This window comes from Triturus cristatus, chromosome 1_2 (assembly GCF_964204655.1).
Source record: "Triturus cristatus chromosome 1_2, aTriCri1.1, whole genome shotgun sequence".
NCBI lineage: Eukaryota > Metazoa > Chordata > Amphibia > Caudata > Salamandridae > Triturus > Triturus cristatus.
In genome coordinates this window covers 885,481,214-885,498,368 of record NC_140580.1, presented here as the reverse complement: position 1 = coordinate 885,498,368, position 17,155 = coordinate 885,481,214, and the positions used below count along the sequence as shown (strand labels likewise).

The 17,155-nt window shown below is 39.9% G+C and overlaps 1 protein-coding gene across 20 annotated transcripts in view; it reads right to left on the bottom strand.

Moving 5' to 3' along the window:
• Positions 1-17,155, bottom strand: part of LOC146868219 (cyclin-dependent kinase 11B-like) — a 459,040-nt gene that overhangs the window by 439,086 nt on the left and 2,799 nt on the right. For 13 of the 20 annotated variants that reach the window (XM_085609447.1, XM_085609482.1, XM_085609460.1 and 10 more), the window contains exons 2-3: positions 8,485-8,610; positions 6,298-6,413 (exon numbers count right to left, since the gene is read on the bottom strand). In XM_085609447.1, coding sequence (XP_085465573.1) covers positions 6,298-6,413; positions 8,485-8,595 — 227 coding nt within the window. In that variant the 5' untranslated portion in view covers positions 8,596-8,610. Of the gene's footprint in view, positions 1-6,297; positions 6,414-7,337; positions 7,514-8,484; positions 8,611-17,155 lie in introns of all 20 variants that reach the window. The other 7 variants (XM_085609475.1, XM_085609478.1, XM_085609496.1 and 4 more) reach the window with 1 other exon arrangement.

Sequence of the window (17,155 nt, the reverse complement as noted above, 5' to 3'; positions counted from 1 at the left end):
ATCTCCTGTCCCCCTTCGGACGCAAAACCCACAACAATAGATCTCGCCAAGGCGAGCAGGGCATGCGCTGCATCGCTAGGCGATACCTAAAAAGCAACTGTTCCCATGGACAAGTAGATATTTTATTAAATTCCACACCCCTGCCTAATCCCATCGACTAATCAGAACTAAAGTTCTCTGGAAACCCTAGTCCTGGGAACCAGTCAGAACCCTAGCCATATCAACCTATCAGGATCCAAACTAATAGAAACATTGCCCTGGGACTAATCAATATCTATCTATACAAAAACTTAAGGTCAGAGTAATGTTAGTTAGGTGAATACGTCAGTGACAATGTTTTGAACAAAAAGAAAAACAGAAATCGACCAGCGTCGTAGAGTGGCATAGAGTATTGTAGAGTGACATTCACCTGTTATGAATACTTCATCGCTCCTCACTATGTCCCAATTGGACTTTGACAATCAGCTACCTAACTTTTAGCACATTTATGGAAGGGTCTTAACGGGATAGGCAAATTGTTTATAAAAAAGCATGTTGTTCAACTGTGAAAATATTGCTATCTTTGATTGATATCTTGAATTTGAAGCACACCCGACATAATTGTGCTAATTTCTGGCTAACTACTGAGTGGATTTAAACCAAACAAAGCCAGGCATAACTGCATCAAGTGAAGTTTTGATTTCATTCTATTCTACAGTATTTGTTTACCGCATGGCTACCCATGGGCCTCCCAGCACTTTCGCTGCTACCGTAGTACAGCCCAGGGATAAGATTACTACCTGAATAGCCAGGTCTTTAAAGCTTAGTGGAAGGGAAGTTCGGGCTCTAAAAGGCGAAGTTTGAGGGGGAGGGAGTTCCAGAGCTTGGACACCAGAAAAGACGTACAGCGACCACCCCAGCTCAATCTCCTACTTCTAAGAACTTTGAGTAGGTGGGCAGAGGCTGGTCTCAGAGGCCTGCTGGGCACATACTGAGAGGCTAGTGATAGTATCAACAGAAGACCTTCACTTTTTATTGCCCTATGAATGATGCATAGCTACTTTGAACTGGACGCGGCGCACCACCGGAAGCCAGTGGAGAGCTTTGGGCCTTAGCAGCAGACTTACATTTAGAAGTCCCCGTAAGAAGTTGAGCTGCTGCACTCAGCACAATCTGCAGTCTTTGGACTACATAACAGTGAGAACCAAGGTATAAGGCATTCTCATAGTCTAGGTGTGCCAGCATCAGGGCCTGGACAATCACTCTTCTAGCTGTAAAAGGGAGGAGTTTAAGAACTTTCCTCAATAATCACAGAATGCCAAAGCAGTTTGCAGAACTCTCTTGGCGGTCCACTGTAAGCTTAGAGTCTAGCCATACACACAGGCTCTTTATTGGGCCTTTGCAGGCCGGCAGCTTGCTTAGACAGTCTGGGATGGGCCTCTGGACACTGCTCCAGGAGTTTTTTCCTAACAACATGACTTGCGTCTTGTCGTCGTTGAGTTTTAGTTTGCAGCCAGCCATCCAGCTGGCTACTTCTTGAAGGCATAGCGTTAGGGATAGATGGTTAGAGATATGGTCTGGAGAAATAGACATGACCAGCTGGGTGTCATCGCCAGAGGAAACTAGTGACAGTCAAAACGGTTGCACAATATTCGCGGGAGGAACATGTACAAATTAAAAAGTGTGGGGTTCAAGGAAGATCCCAGAGGGGAAGATTCGTTGAATAGTATGTCTGATCTAAAACCTGGTTTGGTGAAATTTTATTTTGTCTTTTTTAACAGAGTACAAACAAGAAAATTACATGTAACATTTACCTTTCTTTTTACCCTGCCCTCATCCCCAGACGGATCTGTATGACATTTGCATACATAGTATATGCCACCGCATTTTTTGGAATGAAAAGGATTGAATTTGTGCAGTAAAATAAAATTTAAGAGACTTATGACAGTTGATTCCCTGTGTAAAGTCATTGTAACATGTAAACTGTGAGGAACTAGAGTGTTTTTAAGTTCCAAACTGTGTTATTATGTGATACTAATATCGTATTTGACCTTTGCACTCTATTAAGTTGTGTGTGAGTTAATGTTCATTAGTACAATTAGTCAATTATTGGTCCACATGTTTTTTACAATGCCACAGCATAAATATACACACACACTAACAGCAGGGTGTGTGCAGGATAACAATACTAAACATCACTATACAACTTATGTAAAAACTTTTGCAAATTTTATGAAATCCGCAAAGGTTAAAACACGATAATTAACACAAGAATAACCCTTTGTGCATATTTCTTATGGAACATTGGCTAAAGATTTAATACAGAATATTTCCTAAGAGTTGTAACAAGACCAATAAAAGTTACTTTACCAGACCTCAATAGGTTGCAATAAAATGTGGTAGATTACCTAGGACCACACAGTTTGGTAATATTAACTACAGCAGTTTGATTTCATACAACACACATAGTATTTAGGGAAACAGACAACTGGCCAGGGCTACTAGTATAGACTAAAACCATAAACCCTGCAGCACTAAAGAAGAAAAGCAGGCTAAGAGGTGTGGCATGCCCACATATTTAGATATATAGTATGCTGCAGGCCAAATGCAGTTTGCAACAATAAGGAGTAAACATGGGCACCAAAAGGTTGATACCACTAATATGTTTCAACTTTATCAAAAGAGAAACACTACCAAACCCCTCAACTACAAATCAGTTCTGAAAAGAACTGACATAGCACATGGCTTAAATCCCTGCAGCTCGAAGGGCCACACGTTAGGGGTAAAGACCTTTACATAGGCAGCTAGAGCAACACCTCAACTTGGAGAAGCAAGTAGTTTGAGGCACTTTTGAAGGAGACAATTTCACATCTATAAGAGATATGGGACAATATACCCAGTTGATCAATTTTTACGGCATGCATAGAGTGTTTGGGAACACTAAAATGGTTTCCTTGATGAAGCACTACTTGTTTATTATTATCTGTACTGTTAAGAGTGGAACAGAGGGAAAAGGCCATTGCTAAACTATATACTGCTATGTGGGCTGATAGATTAATATATACTGCTCAATGGGAGTGCTAAGCTAGCATCAGAGCTAAAGCTTAGAACTAAATGGACATACGATAAAAACTAAATAAAAACCTGTACAGTGCCGTTGACCTACTGCCTCATTCCAAATCATCTTCACTTACTTAGGTTTCTTCTCCAATTTATGTGTTGCAATCACACAAGAAAATGTGTGCAGTTGAAATACTTCACAATGAATTAAATCTTCATTCTCATTGGAAGGCTTGCTTTAAAGTCACATGAACAGTAGGTTCCAAAAATGTCAGTACATATAAGATTCTTATAGCAACCCAAATGATGGATCAGGCAGAAAAGTCAGCTAGAGCAACTTTTCTCAGAGAGGTCTCAGAATGATACAAACATTATGTGATAATGTGTATGAGCTAAAGGAAACTATCACATAAAAGGTAAAGCTACACTCCCCCATCACTGTTTATTTTAAGTTATTCTCCAAATGTGGAGATAAGCAAGCTTTTGAAAGCATGTTATTCTTGTCTACAGTCCAAACACATGTATGGATATAGCACAGGGTCACTGATCTGGTTTTGAAGACTAATCTAAAAACTGTGGTCACAGTGGAGAATAGAATGAAGCTGCATTCCCGATGTCTGTAGTTTCCATCTGACAATAAGTGACAATATAAAAAGGGCTGGGTAATAAACACGGTATTGCCTAGAACTACCTATGAAAAACATGGAAGCAGAAATTGTATGTGATAAAAGCAATTAATAAAATAAGGAAAGGTTACTTTGCATACAAACCTGGTTCTGCACCTTAAGTAACTCACAGATATATCTGTTGATTCTTGGAAGACTTCTTCTCTTAAAAGAACTCCAAGAATATTTAAACCCGTAATGATATACAACTCTTAAACGAATCACAAAATGGTAAGAAAATTAATTTAAAATATTGCTTCTTAAAAATGAAAACCTGCAACAAATTAAGAGATACAGATAAAAGAATCCTTCAATTTCACACCGTTACTTTAAGACTGTATGCTACTCCAAAGACTGGGAGGGATCCTTGAAGAAGAACTAAGTTTGCTAAATAATTAAACCTTCATAAAAACAACCTAACATAAAAGAGTCAGTACAAAAAGCAAAAATGTCCACAGTAACAAATAGCAAAGGGAGTTTGTACTAGTAAATGGCACTGTACCACTGGACACTTAAAACGCACCAGATCGCTACCTTACAAGTCTACTGCCAACAGTTTAAAATATCGGATGTCCCCTTTCCCCCAAACATCTCTGAAACAGTTGACTGCTGCCTTAAAATCCACACACAGAGCTAATGAAAGGCTGCATGAGAGAATTCTACTGCCATACAGAATAGAGCACAGGAAGCATTAGTTGAAGATCATATTTGTGGATAGATGTTATAGATGTTATAGCAGCACTCCTAAATTTCAAAAGGACAATGTTAGCTCCTGCTGCTACACCTGATGTTGGGGCATATTATATCTCTATATGCATAAAAGCTGTATTGCAATTCCTCATATAGGAACATTTTAAGCCATATTCAGATGACAATCTCCTTCTGACCCGACCTAATACCAATTTGTTTGCCCAGGTCCTAATGAAGAATCTCTTCCATTTGGAAGCACAGACATGCCTGTACGGCAAGTCAGACTTTGTGAGGTAGAGCTATTTTAGGGTCTACTGACCTGTGCTGCGAAGCTGACAAATAGTGAACAAGCAATTAAGATGCCTTTAAATGTTGTATTTATTTTGCCACATTTGCTCTGGAAAACAGAAGCCAAATGTCAGCTTATGTCTTCTTACAATTTGCTGCTCATTTTATCCTGCAGATTGGCGTTTACTTTTCTCACTCTGACTGAAAAGTTTGAGGATTTTGTAAAGTGAACTGTGCCGTACAAATGTGAAATGGTAGGCTGTCAGTTTTTTCCTACCACAAGATTTGATTTACTTGTGAATAAACTGTAAAAATGTTTCACAATGTATTTCAGTAATTAGGAAAGCATATTTGTTATTTGTGTGATGGAACAAAGATTATTAGGATGAAAACAAATCAGAACGCTTTACTTGGTGATGTGCAAGTGATAAACATTTTAGCTGGCACGCGTACGCTTATGTGGGCTACATTCAAATTGTACATGGAGCAAAGGCTTAGTCTACTAAATCAAACAAAAGAGTTTTGGAACAGCAGAAATGCTGAACTCGCATATTCAAAAGGTGATCTCATATAATAATGAAGAAAAGACAACTCTGCAAAATAAAATATTTGCCTAGGATCACACAATTTGAGACAAGTTTACAGGCAAAGTAGAATACCGTTGGGTCGAGTAGATTATTAAAGTCACTAGACCTGCAGGTCTGGTAACATGGTTATGATTTTTTTGAGGCCTGCAGGATGAAGTGGTCACCAAACCTTGAACTCTTTTAGAATATTCACACAGATCAAGACTACTGCAGTCAGGAGCCAGATAGGCATGTTCAGAAATAGAAACCAATGCTGAAGTGTTCTGTTAGTCATGAAGGCTAAGCAGTCTTGAGCTTCTGCAGAGAAAAAGAAGGTATAAAACAGTGTTCAGGTCAGTGTGAGGCGAACAAGGAGCACAGCAGAAGGTTTGGAATGTGGGGCTCATGGCGAGCACAGCTAGGCTAGGCGGTGGGAAGAGAATGACAGGAAATGTACAGATTGTAGTAAACTACAACACCTCAGACAGTCCCCAAGATACTGTTTCATACAAGTAGTTACACCTATATAAATCAATACATTTTGCTACAAACATATATGATGGAAGATTTTAATATAGAAAAGAAAATGCAAAGACAAGTCCCCACAGGATCACAAAGAACCAACTAAAAATACAGCTCAAATCTTTAGGAGAGCCTCAAAGGTAGGGTGCACAATGTCAGCATGTGTAACTTTTAGGAGCACCACAATTGTGATGACTTTGTAAATGATCCAATAACTACTAACGTTCAAGAAAACATTTAAAACAGACCTCTTTAAACTGAAATTCTAACAATAGATAACGCGACCACGCAAGAGCCAATTTCTGCTCACCTCCAAAAGCTTCTGATGTTCTCTCTTTACTGCTCCAAATAGCTCTAGGGACTACAAAAGTCCACCAGTACACCATGCAACTGCTATACAGATTTTCTTTAATGTACCATGAAATTAACACTTAGGAAAAGGTAGAACACGTAACTCCGTGGTGCAACCTAATATGCTTCTTAAACGGTCTTACGATGTCCCCGTGGAACTTTCTTCCAAGTCCTACCTGTCTTCTAAGGAATCCTCTCTCCTGTATGGTGAATTCCGGATTGTGATTTCCATTTTGTGATCTCTCAGCTCACCCTCTTCCAGAGAATCCCTTTTTGAATCCCGATCATCAGACTGAAATGCATAAGTCGGGAAACCAAATCACATTATATTCCTGATGCATAATAATTTTGGCAGTAAGAATCACTCATATGCATTGAAAATAGTTTTTTAAAATATTTTAACACATTGTAATTGTCTCTGCCATTCAAAAGAATTTAAGGTCACGGCTGAAGATGTTGATTTCACTCTGTAAGAACTTACATCCACTGGGTAACACTATATGGGTAAGGAACCTAAAGAAGAGCAGGGCTAATCCTACCCACAACTAAAGCACAAATGGCGTCTGAAGTTGCCTAAATAAACTGCCCTGAGGAGGCAGTGAAATCGGTGACAGAGTGCAGAGACTCCACACACAAGCTGGAACCCTTAAGAGTATGCATTTCCACCTCACTTGGTGTGGACGTCTGATATTGGTCCTTTATCGGGTGACAGTCATGAAGGTCAACATCGTGTGACAGATCAGTTGGGAGGTCTGTACTTAGTCAAAGATCACTGAAACAAATTCACTGCACAAAGTGTTAGGAAAGAAATATTCTAGCAAGTAGAATTGATTTACTATGAAGCAAAACAGTTCCATGTACGTTCTGAAAAAGAGGTTAGTAAAAGATACATAGCTGTAGGCATTTTTACAAAGAAGTTAAATAAACAATATTATTGCAGTGAACATTTAGTTATCATCAAGAAACTACTAGGAACGATCAAACACTTTTTCATAAAGAACCATAAACTGTTCACACAACAATCCTTTCTTGATTGAACCCAGTACACTAAACCAATAAATGAGTTGCAACTAAAATAAATATGCTACTTCAAGTCCTAATTAAATAGCATACACAGAAACCCAGCACACATCCAAAGTTGGCAGCCAAAACCTCATTCACAGTATTGCGTATTAGTTATTTTACTGTTTAAAACATTACTTTGGTCCAAACCTACTTTTTCAGAGGGAAGGTAAACTTTCTTCGGGGTTTGATTTTCGTTATCGTCTTTAGTGGGGATGGGAGTAAGCATCATCTGACTGCCTGTTCCCCGTACCGGTTCACTTCCCCTCCTTAGAGGAGAGTCCGGTCCTCCAGAAACAGAGGACTGTGTCTGTGTAGTGCCCAGAGGCCCTGTAAAAAAGGGCATGAAGTGCTTTAAAAATAAAGTAATACATTAAGCACAGGCTAATAAAAAAAGTTCAAATGTGTAAGGGATTGAACGGTACAGAGTTAAGATCTAGAAAATAGAATTAAAGGGCACCTACGCACTCCACAGAGACCTATGTGATCACCCTAACAGGAAAGGTGAAATAAACAAGCACAGATGGTCATAGTTGCTATTTATTTGGTTTACCCAACATACACTATTCAGCAGGACAACGATGCTGAACCATCAGAAATTCAGAAAAAATAAAACATTCTTTTTTGAAGTGTCAGAAACAGCACAACAATGTTCGAATGAAATGAGGAAATTCCTAGTCCACTTTATTTTTTCTGTACCAGAGTCAAGAATGGTGACCAAAGAAATCATTTTGCACATGGCACAAGTGAACACAGCTGTGATGTTTTTAAAGTACTCAGTATTCGGCCATTAGGTTTGGCTTGCAAGGCATTTACTGTGGCATATCGGAGAGAACCGATCAACTTCTGTCAAGTGTGACCAATTTTAATATAGGTACAGGTCCTGCTTGGGTGCATCCTTTAAGCACTCTGAAAAATGTAGTTGTTTTTCCTGAAAAACGGTAGTCCATAGTATGAGCAGGTGAGACACTGCTATCTTAGTTTTGACAATCTTACTTGTTACACCTTTTGTATCTTACTACTACAACTCAACAGCTTCATCAAGTCACTTTTACATGTTAAAATAACACATTTATTACTACATACTTTGAAATGTGCCCTGCCACTACTGCAGACACACAGAACAGCTGTGTTAAGAGGGCTGCTTGTTGTCTGAGAGATCCATGTGGCTCTAAATCTTAGTAACCAGGAACAAGTCTGCTACCATCAACTGATCAAATAATAAAAGGAGATATTTTGCAGGCCTGCAAAAGTTGCAATACAAAAGAGACCATGGCATTTTAGCTCAACATAGTACTTACGTTTTTTGTGTGCTTCACCTCTCCTTTTTCTTCTTGTTCCTTTCTTCTTTTCTTTTCTTGAAGAATCTCATCTAACGTTTTCACTTTCCAGTTATCTTTTTCATCCCCCATTTGAAGTTGAACACACTGAGAAAAAAAAGGAGTTTTATAATTAAAAGAAGTTAAAAAATAACTTTATGGCAATGAATTATACACTGCTGCCATAAAAACTATCAGTAACTTTGAAACCTCAAATTTTGTGGCGAGTTTGTAAATCAAAGCATCAAACATGGGAATTTGTTTTGTGTATCTAGTGATATTAAATCTATCGGCTTTCAAAGGGATAGTGTGGGTAAGGAGTACTCTTGCACTCACCCATATTCTATCACTCTCTAAAAGTCAGAGCTACTCCATGCTACTTAAAACATTTAAATCAGTGTCTGTAAACCGATTATGCCGTCCACCCTAAACTGAAAGGTAATGAGAAAAATATGCATCACCAGGGCTTCCAGAGTCTGAAAATGTCTAAAGAAAACATTATTGAAAAGGAAAATTGTTATTGCTTATGCTGTACTGAAAAAAGGGAGTACTTTAAGACTGATAAGATCACTTTAAATGAACGTTTTTAAAGCAAAATGGAATGTTGCAAGGACCATCGGGTGAATATTTAATTTGCATGAATGCACTTTGTGGTACATAGTTATGATGTTTTAGGGAACCTGGTTGGCTGCCTCAATAAATCTTCCTTTTATAAGGTGTCTGTCCGCACTCAAAAAGGAAGATCAACCGGTAGCCTAGAAATACCGATAGACAACAAATTAAGTTCTGGTGCAGTTCAGCTGAGTTAGCTTCTGATAATGCCATGGCTGTTAAATTAGTTCTAATGAAAACGGTGATTAGAACAACTGGCTTATTCAAAGTGTATATTTGTTACTATAACTCATGATCTGGAAATCTTAGGCTATAGCACAGAACACTAAATAAGTGAAAGTGTAAATGAACTGTCATATCCGGTGCTATTTCTAATGATAGGATATGTCACGTAATTGACAATATTGCTATTATATGGCACTGGATAGGCAATGGAATGGCTGTTATGCAGATGACCAACAGATGTAGGACAGCTAGAAAACAAAATTGCACCATAGATTACCCAATGATAGTCGTAAACTTAAGGATAAGAAAATCAATTTTAAGATCAGCATCATGTTGGGAACATATATATATACACACACACACACACACACACACACACAGGTCTACAGCAAAAATAATATGCTACTGAGTGAATAAGGGCGTTGACTGGGAAGAGTGGAGAAATTATGTTAAAAGGTAAATCCTACCTGTATATAAATATGCTGAAAGGTATACTAGTCAGCTGTCTGACATGTTCTACAACGCAGCTTGATAACTTATAATGAGGGTTTGAAAAAACAAATATTGCTATGATGTAGAATACGTAGCATACGTGAGTGTGTGAAAAGATAGCCAAGACGTTATGTAAAATTTCCAACAACCCCTATAAGGCAAGATATACAAGTATGACAAGACATACAGTTAAACTGTAGAACTGAAAAAGAGTTAAGCAAAATAGAGGGTAATGTACAAGATTGGAACACTAAAGAATGAAATAATTATTCAGACTAAAGATAATGTAGGTTTTTGGAAATTAGCTTGTCATGGTTACCTGGAAAACAAGCCGAATATTTCTACAAAAACTAACGAGCAGCAGTTGCAGGATTTTCTTGCTGATTTATATCCAGTCCAAATAAAGTGGTAAACAAGCTATTTGTGCCAAACTGTGAGGTTGCTGCTAATATCACTTGATGAGATTAGTGATATTATTACAATAATTATTAAAAGCAGAGCTCCAGGGCCAGATGGAAATACTAGTTTATATTTAAACTAAATCCTACCTCGCGTGTTCGGACCTTGCATTCTCATTTCAAAGTAACCAACACTGTTGAAATTCAGGATGCTTGGAGGGGGGAACACAACTTCAGCCAATTTATATAAAAGGGGAACTACAGATGACCCATCAGCATCTAGAGTAATTTTCATTTTCTGATTATTCTGTAAAGATTTATGCTAAATTAGTGGGGGAGGCCCTAGAAAACAATAGATTTAGTCTTTGCACAATCTATTGGCTTTGTCAATGTTTTTTAGTCATGTTGCACGCAGTCCTCAATTACTTATTGCAGATTTATTTTCTGGCTTCAGAGTTTGATAACCCTGCTGCCCTCGAAAGGTATCACTGCGAGCTCGGAACAATGCCCTTGCAAAGGTACCATGCAGATGCCAAACACGCTTGAAAATTGCTCCTCTTGACCAAGTAAACAAACATTGTGACTCGATGCATATTTACTTTTCTTCTTGCGCATGACATCTTTCCTCCTTTTGTTGAATGAGTGGGAGAAATGGGCCAAAGCAGGAAGGGACGAAAGTTCTTGTGGTAGAAGCTGAGCAGTAACAGTGCCCTCAAACCGGGTTGCCTTGCTTGTTGTGCCTGGAAGACCAGTTTTACTATAATTATTTAAATAAACAGGACTTCAGTCAATTGATAACCGTTAGCAAACACGTGGGGTCATTTTTACCCTTCAGGAAATCATGTCCCATATCGGTAAGCATGTTTGAATTTAAGAAGGCATTTATCTGTGACATTAGGTCTTGGCCAATATGCCAGTGTTATGCAATTTGAAAATGTTTAGAATACTGCCTGTGGTGCTTTTGTTGATGGACTATATATATATACACACATATACACCAGAATTCAAGATTGTTTTGTGTGAACAAGCAACAGACAGTGGGAGGAGAGCCGCATGGGGGGAGGGGATAAACAAAAACCTGACAGTCGAAGAAGGGCAAGATGTGGTGAACAAAAAAAGAAAATGGAGGTAGAAACAAATGACAGAGGCAGCAGTAACATGGAGAGATGGTTGGGGGTGAGGGACTGCAGACTTGCACTATATAAGAGTGCATGTAAAATAAAAAATAAAAAAAAAAGGGAGTACCTGCAGGAGTGTGCAGCCAGTGGGGGAACATTGACCGCAGACAGGAAGCAGTACTTGGTCCATGCTCCATGGCAGGGACACACACGAAGCTCCAGAAGATAGCCAGAGGCGAGGACAAGACGCTGGCCAATAAGAAGCTAGGACACAAGAGTGATGTGCAAACCAAGTAATGGGCAGGTACTAAGCCTGTTCTAAGATATTTTTTTTGTTTACATGAGATTATGCAAACACTGCACAAGTGCTGTGCAGGTGAAACCTATCATAGGAAACAACTTAATCATTGTACCCTTTTAGAGAAACTGGCTTTAGGCCAAGCCTTGGCACTAATCATCAAATATTCAGATTAACTATTTGGTTTGGAAATCCACAATTGAAGGTAGTCTTTTTTGTTGAATGAAGTGATGCTTTGGTCATGTAGATCACACTTTTTATTGGTTAAGTTGTATCAATTTTGGATGGCAGTTAAACATATCTATGATTCAACATCTATATTTCGGCACCCACGCTAAACAGATAAATAAGGAAAATTATCTAAAAAAATAAAAAATACTGGAAGTGCGCAATAGCCATAAACAGCCGCTAATGGACTTGGTAGATTTAATAGGTTATTTGGAAGATATACCCATCAGCCTACCGTTAATGAACTTATGTACAGACGGGTCCTATTATATTACATGGGTGGCGCCTTTTCTATTGGAACCAAAAGGTTAAATATTGAGGAACTGAAGGCAAACTATTAAAGAAATTTTCTAAAATTTCAATCACAGTTTCTATTGAGGTTCTTAGGCCGGGCCTTAAACATCATTTACGGACAGTGGTTGCAGAAACGTCAGGTATAAAATGTATACACAGTCTACTTAGTAGCACAGTAGAAACAATTGCATTAACATGTGGCCAAGATACAGTCAAATATGAAACAACTTGGGCTGCCAAAATTAAAGCCTATTTTAATAATGTTTGCAAATACGGCATTACTGAATTGTTTAATACAATTTGTGAAATTGTAATCAGCTACACAATAGGAATCTAAAACAGAGCATCTATCATTTAGTATTGATAAATGTTAAGGTGTCCCAGCAAAATACTTTGCAGCATTTTGTTCAGCATAATCGTAAGGGCGGTCCATCAAGTTGCTTATTTAATTCATCTTCTATCAGGATCTGTAGAAGAATAATGGTATTGCGGTTAGGACAATACATATGCAGGACTATGGATAATAAGAAAATTACTGTTAATGGCAATACACTAAACACGGAGTGTAAACGGAATATACCAGATGAATTAATGGCTATCTTGGATTGTGTCCTGCTTTTAAAATGAATGGGGGAAAAAAAAGTATTAGACGTTTATATATAGTTAAGTTAATGCCAGGACTGTTAAAGAAGGATTTACACTTTGTTTCAAGTCTAAAACATCTGTAAAGTTAGCAATGTTGCTGCACATTTTGGAAAATTGTTATAAGAAAAGTTGTTTTAAAAATGTATTAGCATGTATTGATGTTGAAATCACGATATGTATACAGAAATATGAGCCTCAACAAGCGTATTTTATAAATACCATGGGAATCAAACAGCTTCAACAAATAATCAAAGGAGAGTATACTACGTAAATATGCTGTGTCTTGTCTTCATTAATTACAGTTAGACCTATTCTACAACTGTCCTACCTGACACCATTGTACAAGGCTCATCAACCCAATGTTTTATGCAAACAACGAAGCACCCAAAATATGCACCCCACCAGTGTTACTACAAGGCTTATCTATTTTATTACCACAAATTTCAGGAAAGTGCCTTTGCTCATATTCATCAACAAGCTACATAAGTGAAAGTTGTAAATCCACTGTTATATTAGGTGCTACCTTTAACAGGATGTGTCAAATAATTGTATTTGAAAACATTGACAGGACAAATAAGGAGATAAGTGTAGGGTGCAGAAGCACAAGTTTGTTCTTTCAGACCATGATGACTTTCCAGGTAGTATAACCAAATAAATTATCAAACATGGTAGCTTTTGGAGATTTCCAAAATAAATGCTTTCTAAACTGCCAGCACCTAACTTCTTCAGAGAACAATAGATCGAACTGTGATTAGTATGGTAATTCAGGTTTGATGGGAAGGGAAAACATTTCTGAAATATAAAAGATACAATACACCACATACTTTTTGTTGTACGGATTAAAACTACCACATAACAATGCGGAGTGTGTTAAAATGCATGCGTGTAGGTGTTGGGGTGATAATCAGAACCAAAAATCAAGTCTATTTGCTTTTACTGGTTTGGGAAACAACACTTGAAAAAAAATAAGACGGTGGTCCACAAATATTTGTCTATTAATCAATGCAGACTGTCTACTGTGAGAAAGCACAATACATGCTTAAATACTTAGGAGTTATATTTATAAAAATAGTCACTGAGTGCAACCTTAAGGCATCCAATATTTCCTTCACTTTGGGACGCATTGAACGTGCACTGCACCAAGTGCTACCATTACACTGCACCACGTACTATCATCGCACACACCCCTGCGCTTCCTTACAGCACACCATGTGCACCAAACTTCCCCTCATCCTGGGATCCAGTGACTTGTATCATTTTAATAAATTTCCTTAAAAATACCAATATAGAACTGGAGTAAACCTAGAGGCAGGGATAGATATTCGCCATAGGGTATCATCATCGTTATCAAGAAGAAGCCCTTGCTGCTCAGGATTACACAAGCTTGTTCAACTGTAGGGACCGATACCTGCATGTTTGCTGGATGTGCTGCGAGTGCATGATGGTGGCACTTAGTGGGGAACCTTTACAACAGCTAAACCTACCGCAATAGTCAATGCCTCTTTTTCTTTTGAATTTTATAAACAGTGAGACTGAGGGTACGGTGGAAATCGGAGGCACAGGAGGATAAATATGAGGAAGCGACAGAGTGCAGGAAGTTGACAAAGTGGACAGGAGTGGAGCATATGGATGGGATGAGATTTTGGATCAAGCGAGAACTGTGGCTAGTAGGTGAGAGAATTGGGTGCAAAAGTGTAGAAAAAAAATCAAGGTTTATATCACTGTGTGTACGCACCTTGGTGACATGGCCTACTCTAGCGACCTTATTTACAGGCCTTGCTGCGACCTCACACCACTGAAAGGCCTTAATAAATGTTCTGTAACTGTGCAATCTCACAGCACTTTACATATGGTTTGACGCAGTGTCCGGGAGGACATTATGAACTACAAAACTGTATGGGAGTAATAAATGGTTAAATCTGTCGCTCGAACTCTTAACAGCATTTGAATCGGAGCAAAGATGTGGTAAGAATTGGGAGAATTTACTCATCAGGAAGCCACGCCCATGAAAGGCCAGTGCAGATGGAGTACGAGTTCCCAGGCCTGCCACAGCTCCAATATAAACCGCTCTCCAGCAGCACTGCCACTGTGACGTTGAAGTCCAACAAAACTGCAGAGAATATTGCAATGTCGTAGGCAGCCACTGCATTTTGAAAAACTATGCATTGAAAGTTATTTCTCAAATTAACAGCAATATACATGATTAAATTATGTAAGTGACTCTTGTGAGTTGTGCAACGATAACACCAGATGGGCAAGATGTCTGAAAAAATTATTGCAGGCGCTTGCAGTGGGTTCGGCCTTCAGGGAGATGCTCAACATAACCAAATGAGGACTGTCTGGAAATGAGTAAGTAGGTGGGGAGGCCCACTATTCAATGTCAAGTCAGTCTCGCAGCTCACAGGCAATGTGAGACCAATGGGCCGGTCTGTGTCATCAACAGGGGACATTTGCGGACAGCAGACCAGCGACGTCAGCCTTTGCTGTCCTGCTAAGCCATAAAAATAAAATCAAACGCAACAAACATTTAAGATGCAACCCTACTTTTGTTTCCAGTGCTTAGAAACGTACATTGAATGCATGACCTACTCCGAAGCCCTGTTGAGCCCTGTAGTCAAGTATGGGGGTACGTGACCGACTCCTATAAGATCCAATCCCAGAAAAGGTACTATCCTTCACATATAGGAAGATCGTCAATAATTCTCCTGATCCCCTTAAAAATCTGCGGGAGGCCGACATTGGCTTACTGGAAGACGAAGATTGGGCAGAGGCCATACAAAGCCCAAGAGAGGGTGCAGTTAGGGTGAGATTTAGGTTGCTACAGTTATGGATCCTTCATAGATCATACTCCACGAACGCAGTTATGTACAAACTAGGGCGCACTCACACAGACCTATGCATACACAGCTGCAACCAAAGGGGTACCTTTTTCCACATCATTTGGGAGTGCTCAGCTATACAACAATATTGGGGAAAGGTAACACGAGTAATGTCAGAAGTCCTGGGGCAGGAAATCCCGGTAGATGCCAGATGGCATATATTATGTGTAACGGGGGGTGAGAGGGGGGGCAGTCGTGGCCAAAATATCAAAAGACTTGGCTACTAGTGGCATCAATGGTGGCCAAGAGAAATATCGCCAGGAAGTGGGTGCCGCCCTTCCCCCAAAGGTGGGTCAATGGAAGGCCGATCTTGATTGGTGTTGTGCAGCAGAGAAGATAAAATACCTGAGCAGGGCCTGCCCACGGAAATGGGAAAAAATATGGCAATGATGGGAGATGTATAGGGCCTGTAAAGGGAGGGGGTGGATAACACAGACACTAGGGGGAAAGGGGGCAGGCAATGATTAATGGGGTCATGGAGAGAAGATCCGGGATAACTGTTGGAACTAGGGATCAAAGTGTTGTACATGTTGCCTCCTGTGTTTTTATCTTCAAATAATAGCCAAAACGAAACTGTACAATGCAACTGATATGTTTAATAAAAAGATTTTTAGGTCTCGGCCTCTTGAATGCTGGCCAGCCATTGGAGAAGAGGTCCGTCACTCCGAACAGGTCCTGTCCTTTTCGGATTTGGGGGCGTGTTTTTTTTCAACTTTTCTAATTATCTCCTCCAGCCAATGGCAAGAGGAGAACACGCCCCGGAATCTGAAACCGCCGCTGCCTTTCTCCGAGGCATTTCTGCTTCGCCTCGGAGAAAGGCGGTGGTGTGCTGTTTCAGTTCGTGGGCATGTTATGAATGAAAGGCCTTGAATGCTAGTAAGAATTACTCTTGACACCTCTGCCCACCCCTACCAACTTTCTGCCTGCCCACCTGCCCCATGGTCGTGCCTCACGGGGACTGAAGCTGTGGTTCGCCCACATTCTGCTGCGATCGGTAGACTTCGCGGTCATTATTGACTTGACTTTGTCTCTCTCGTTCTGTGCTTCCATTCATGTCTGCCTCTCTCGTTCTGTTCATGTCTGGAAGCCTCATTCCAGTTACCTATGCCTCTCCTCTCTCTGTTCCCTCCGCTTCTGTTCCTCCTTGTCATCGCCGGCCCCCTCCTCCGCCATGCCTTTGGTTACCCCTCCCTCGGCGCTCCCACTCACTCAGCATGCCTCACAGAGACATCCACTCACAATGGCTGAAAGAAGCCTGCTGCACTGCAGCGCGGGGCGCTTCACGCGGGAGAGCACGCTCTCTTACTGGAAACGCCGGGCCTGCGAGGGGGAGAGAGAGGGGCCGGGTGTGCTGATGACTAAGAGGCACACACAGGAGAAGCGAGCAGAACATTTCCCATCGAATCAAGAAAAGAGTTCGTGCTGCGGTGCCGAGCGATCCTGTGGCGCGAGAGGGCACACAGG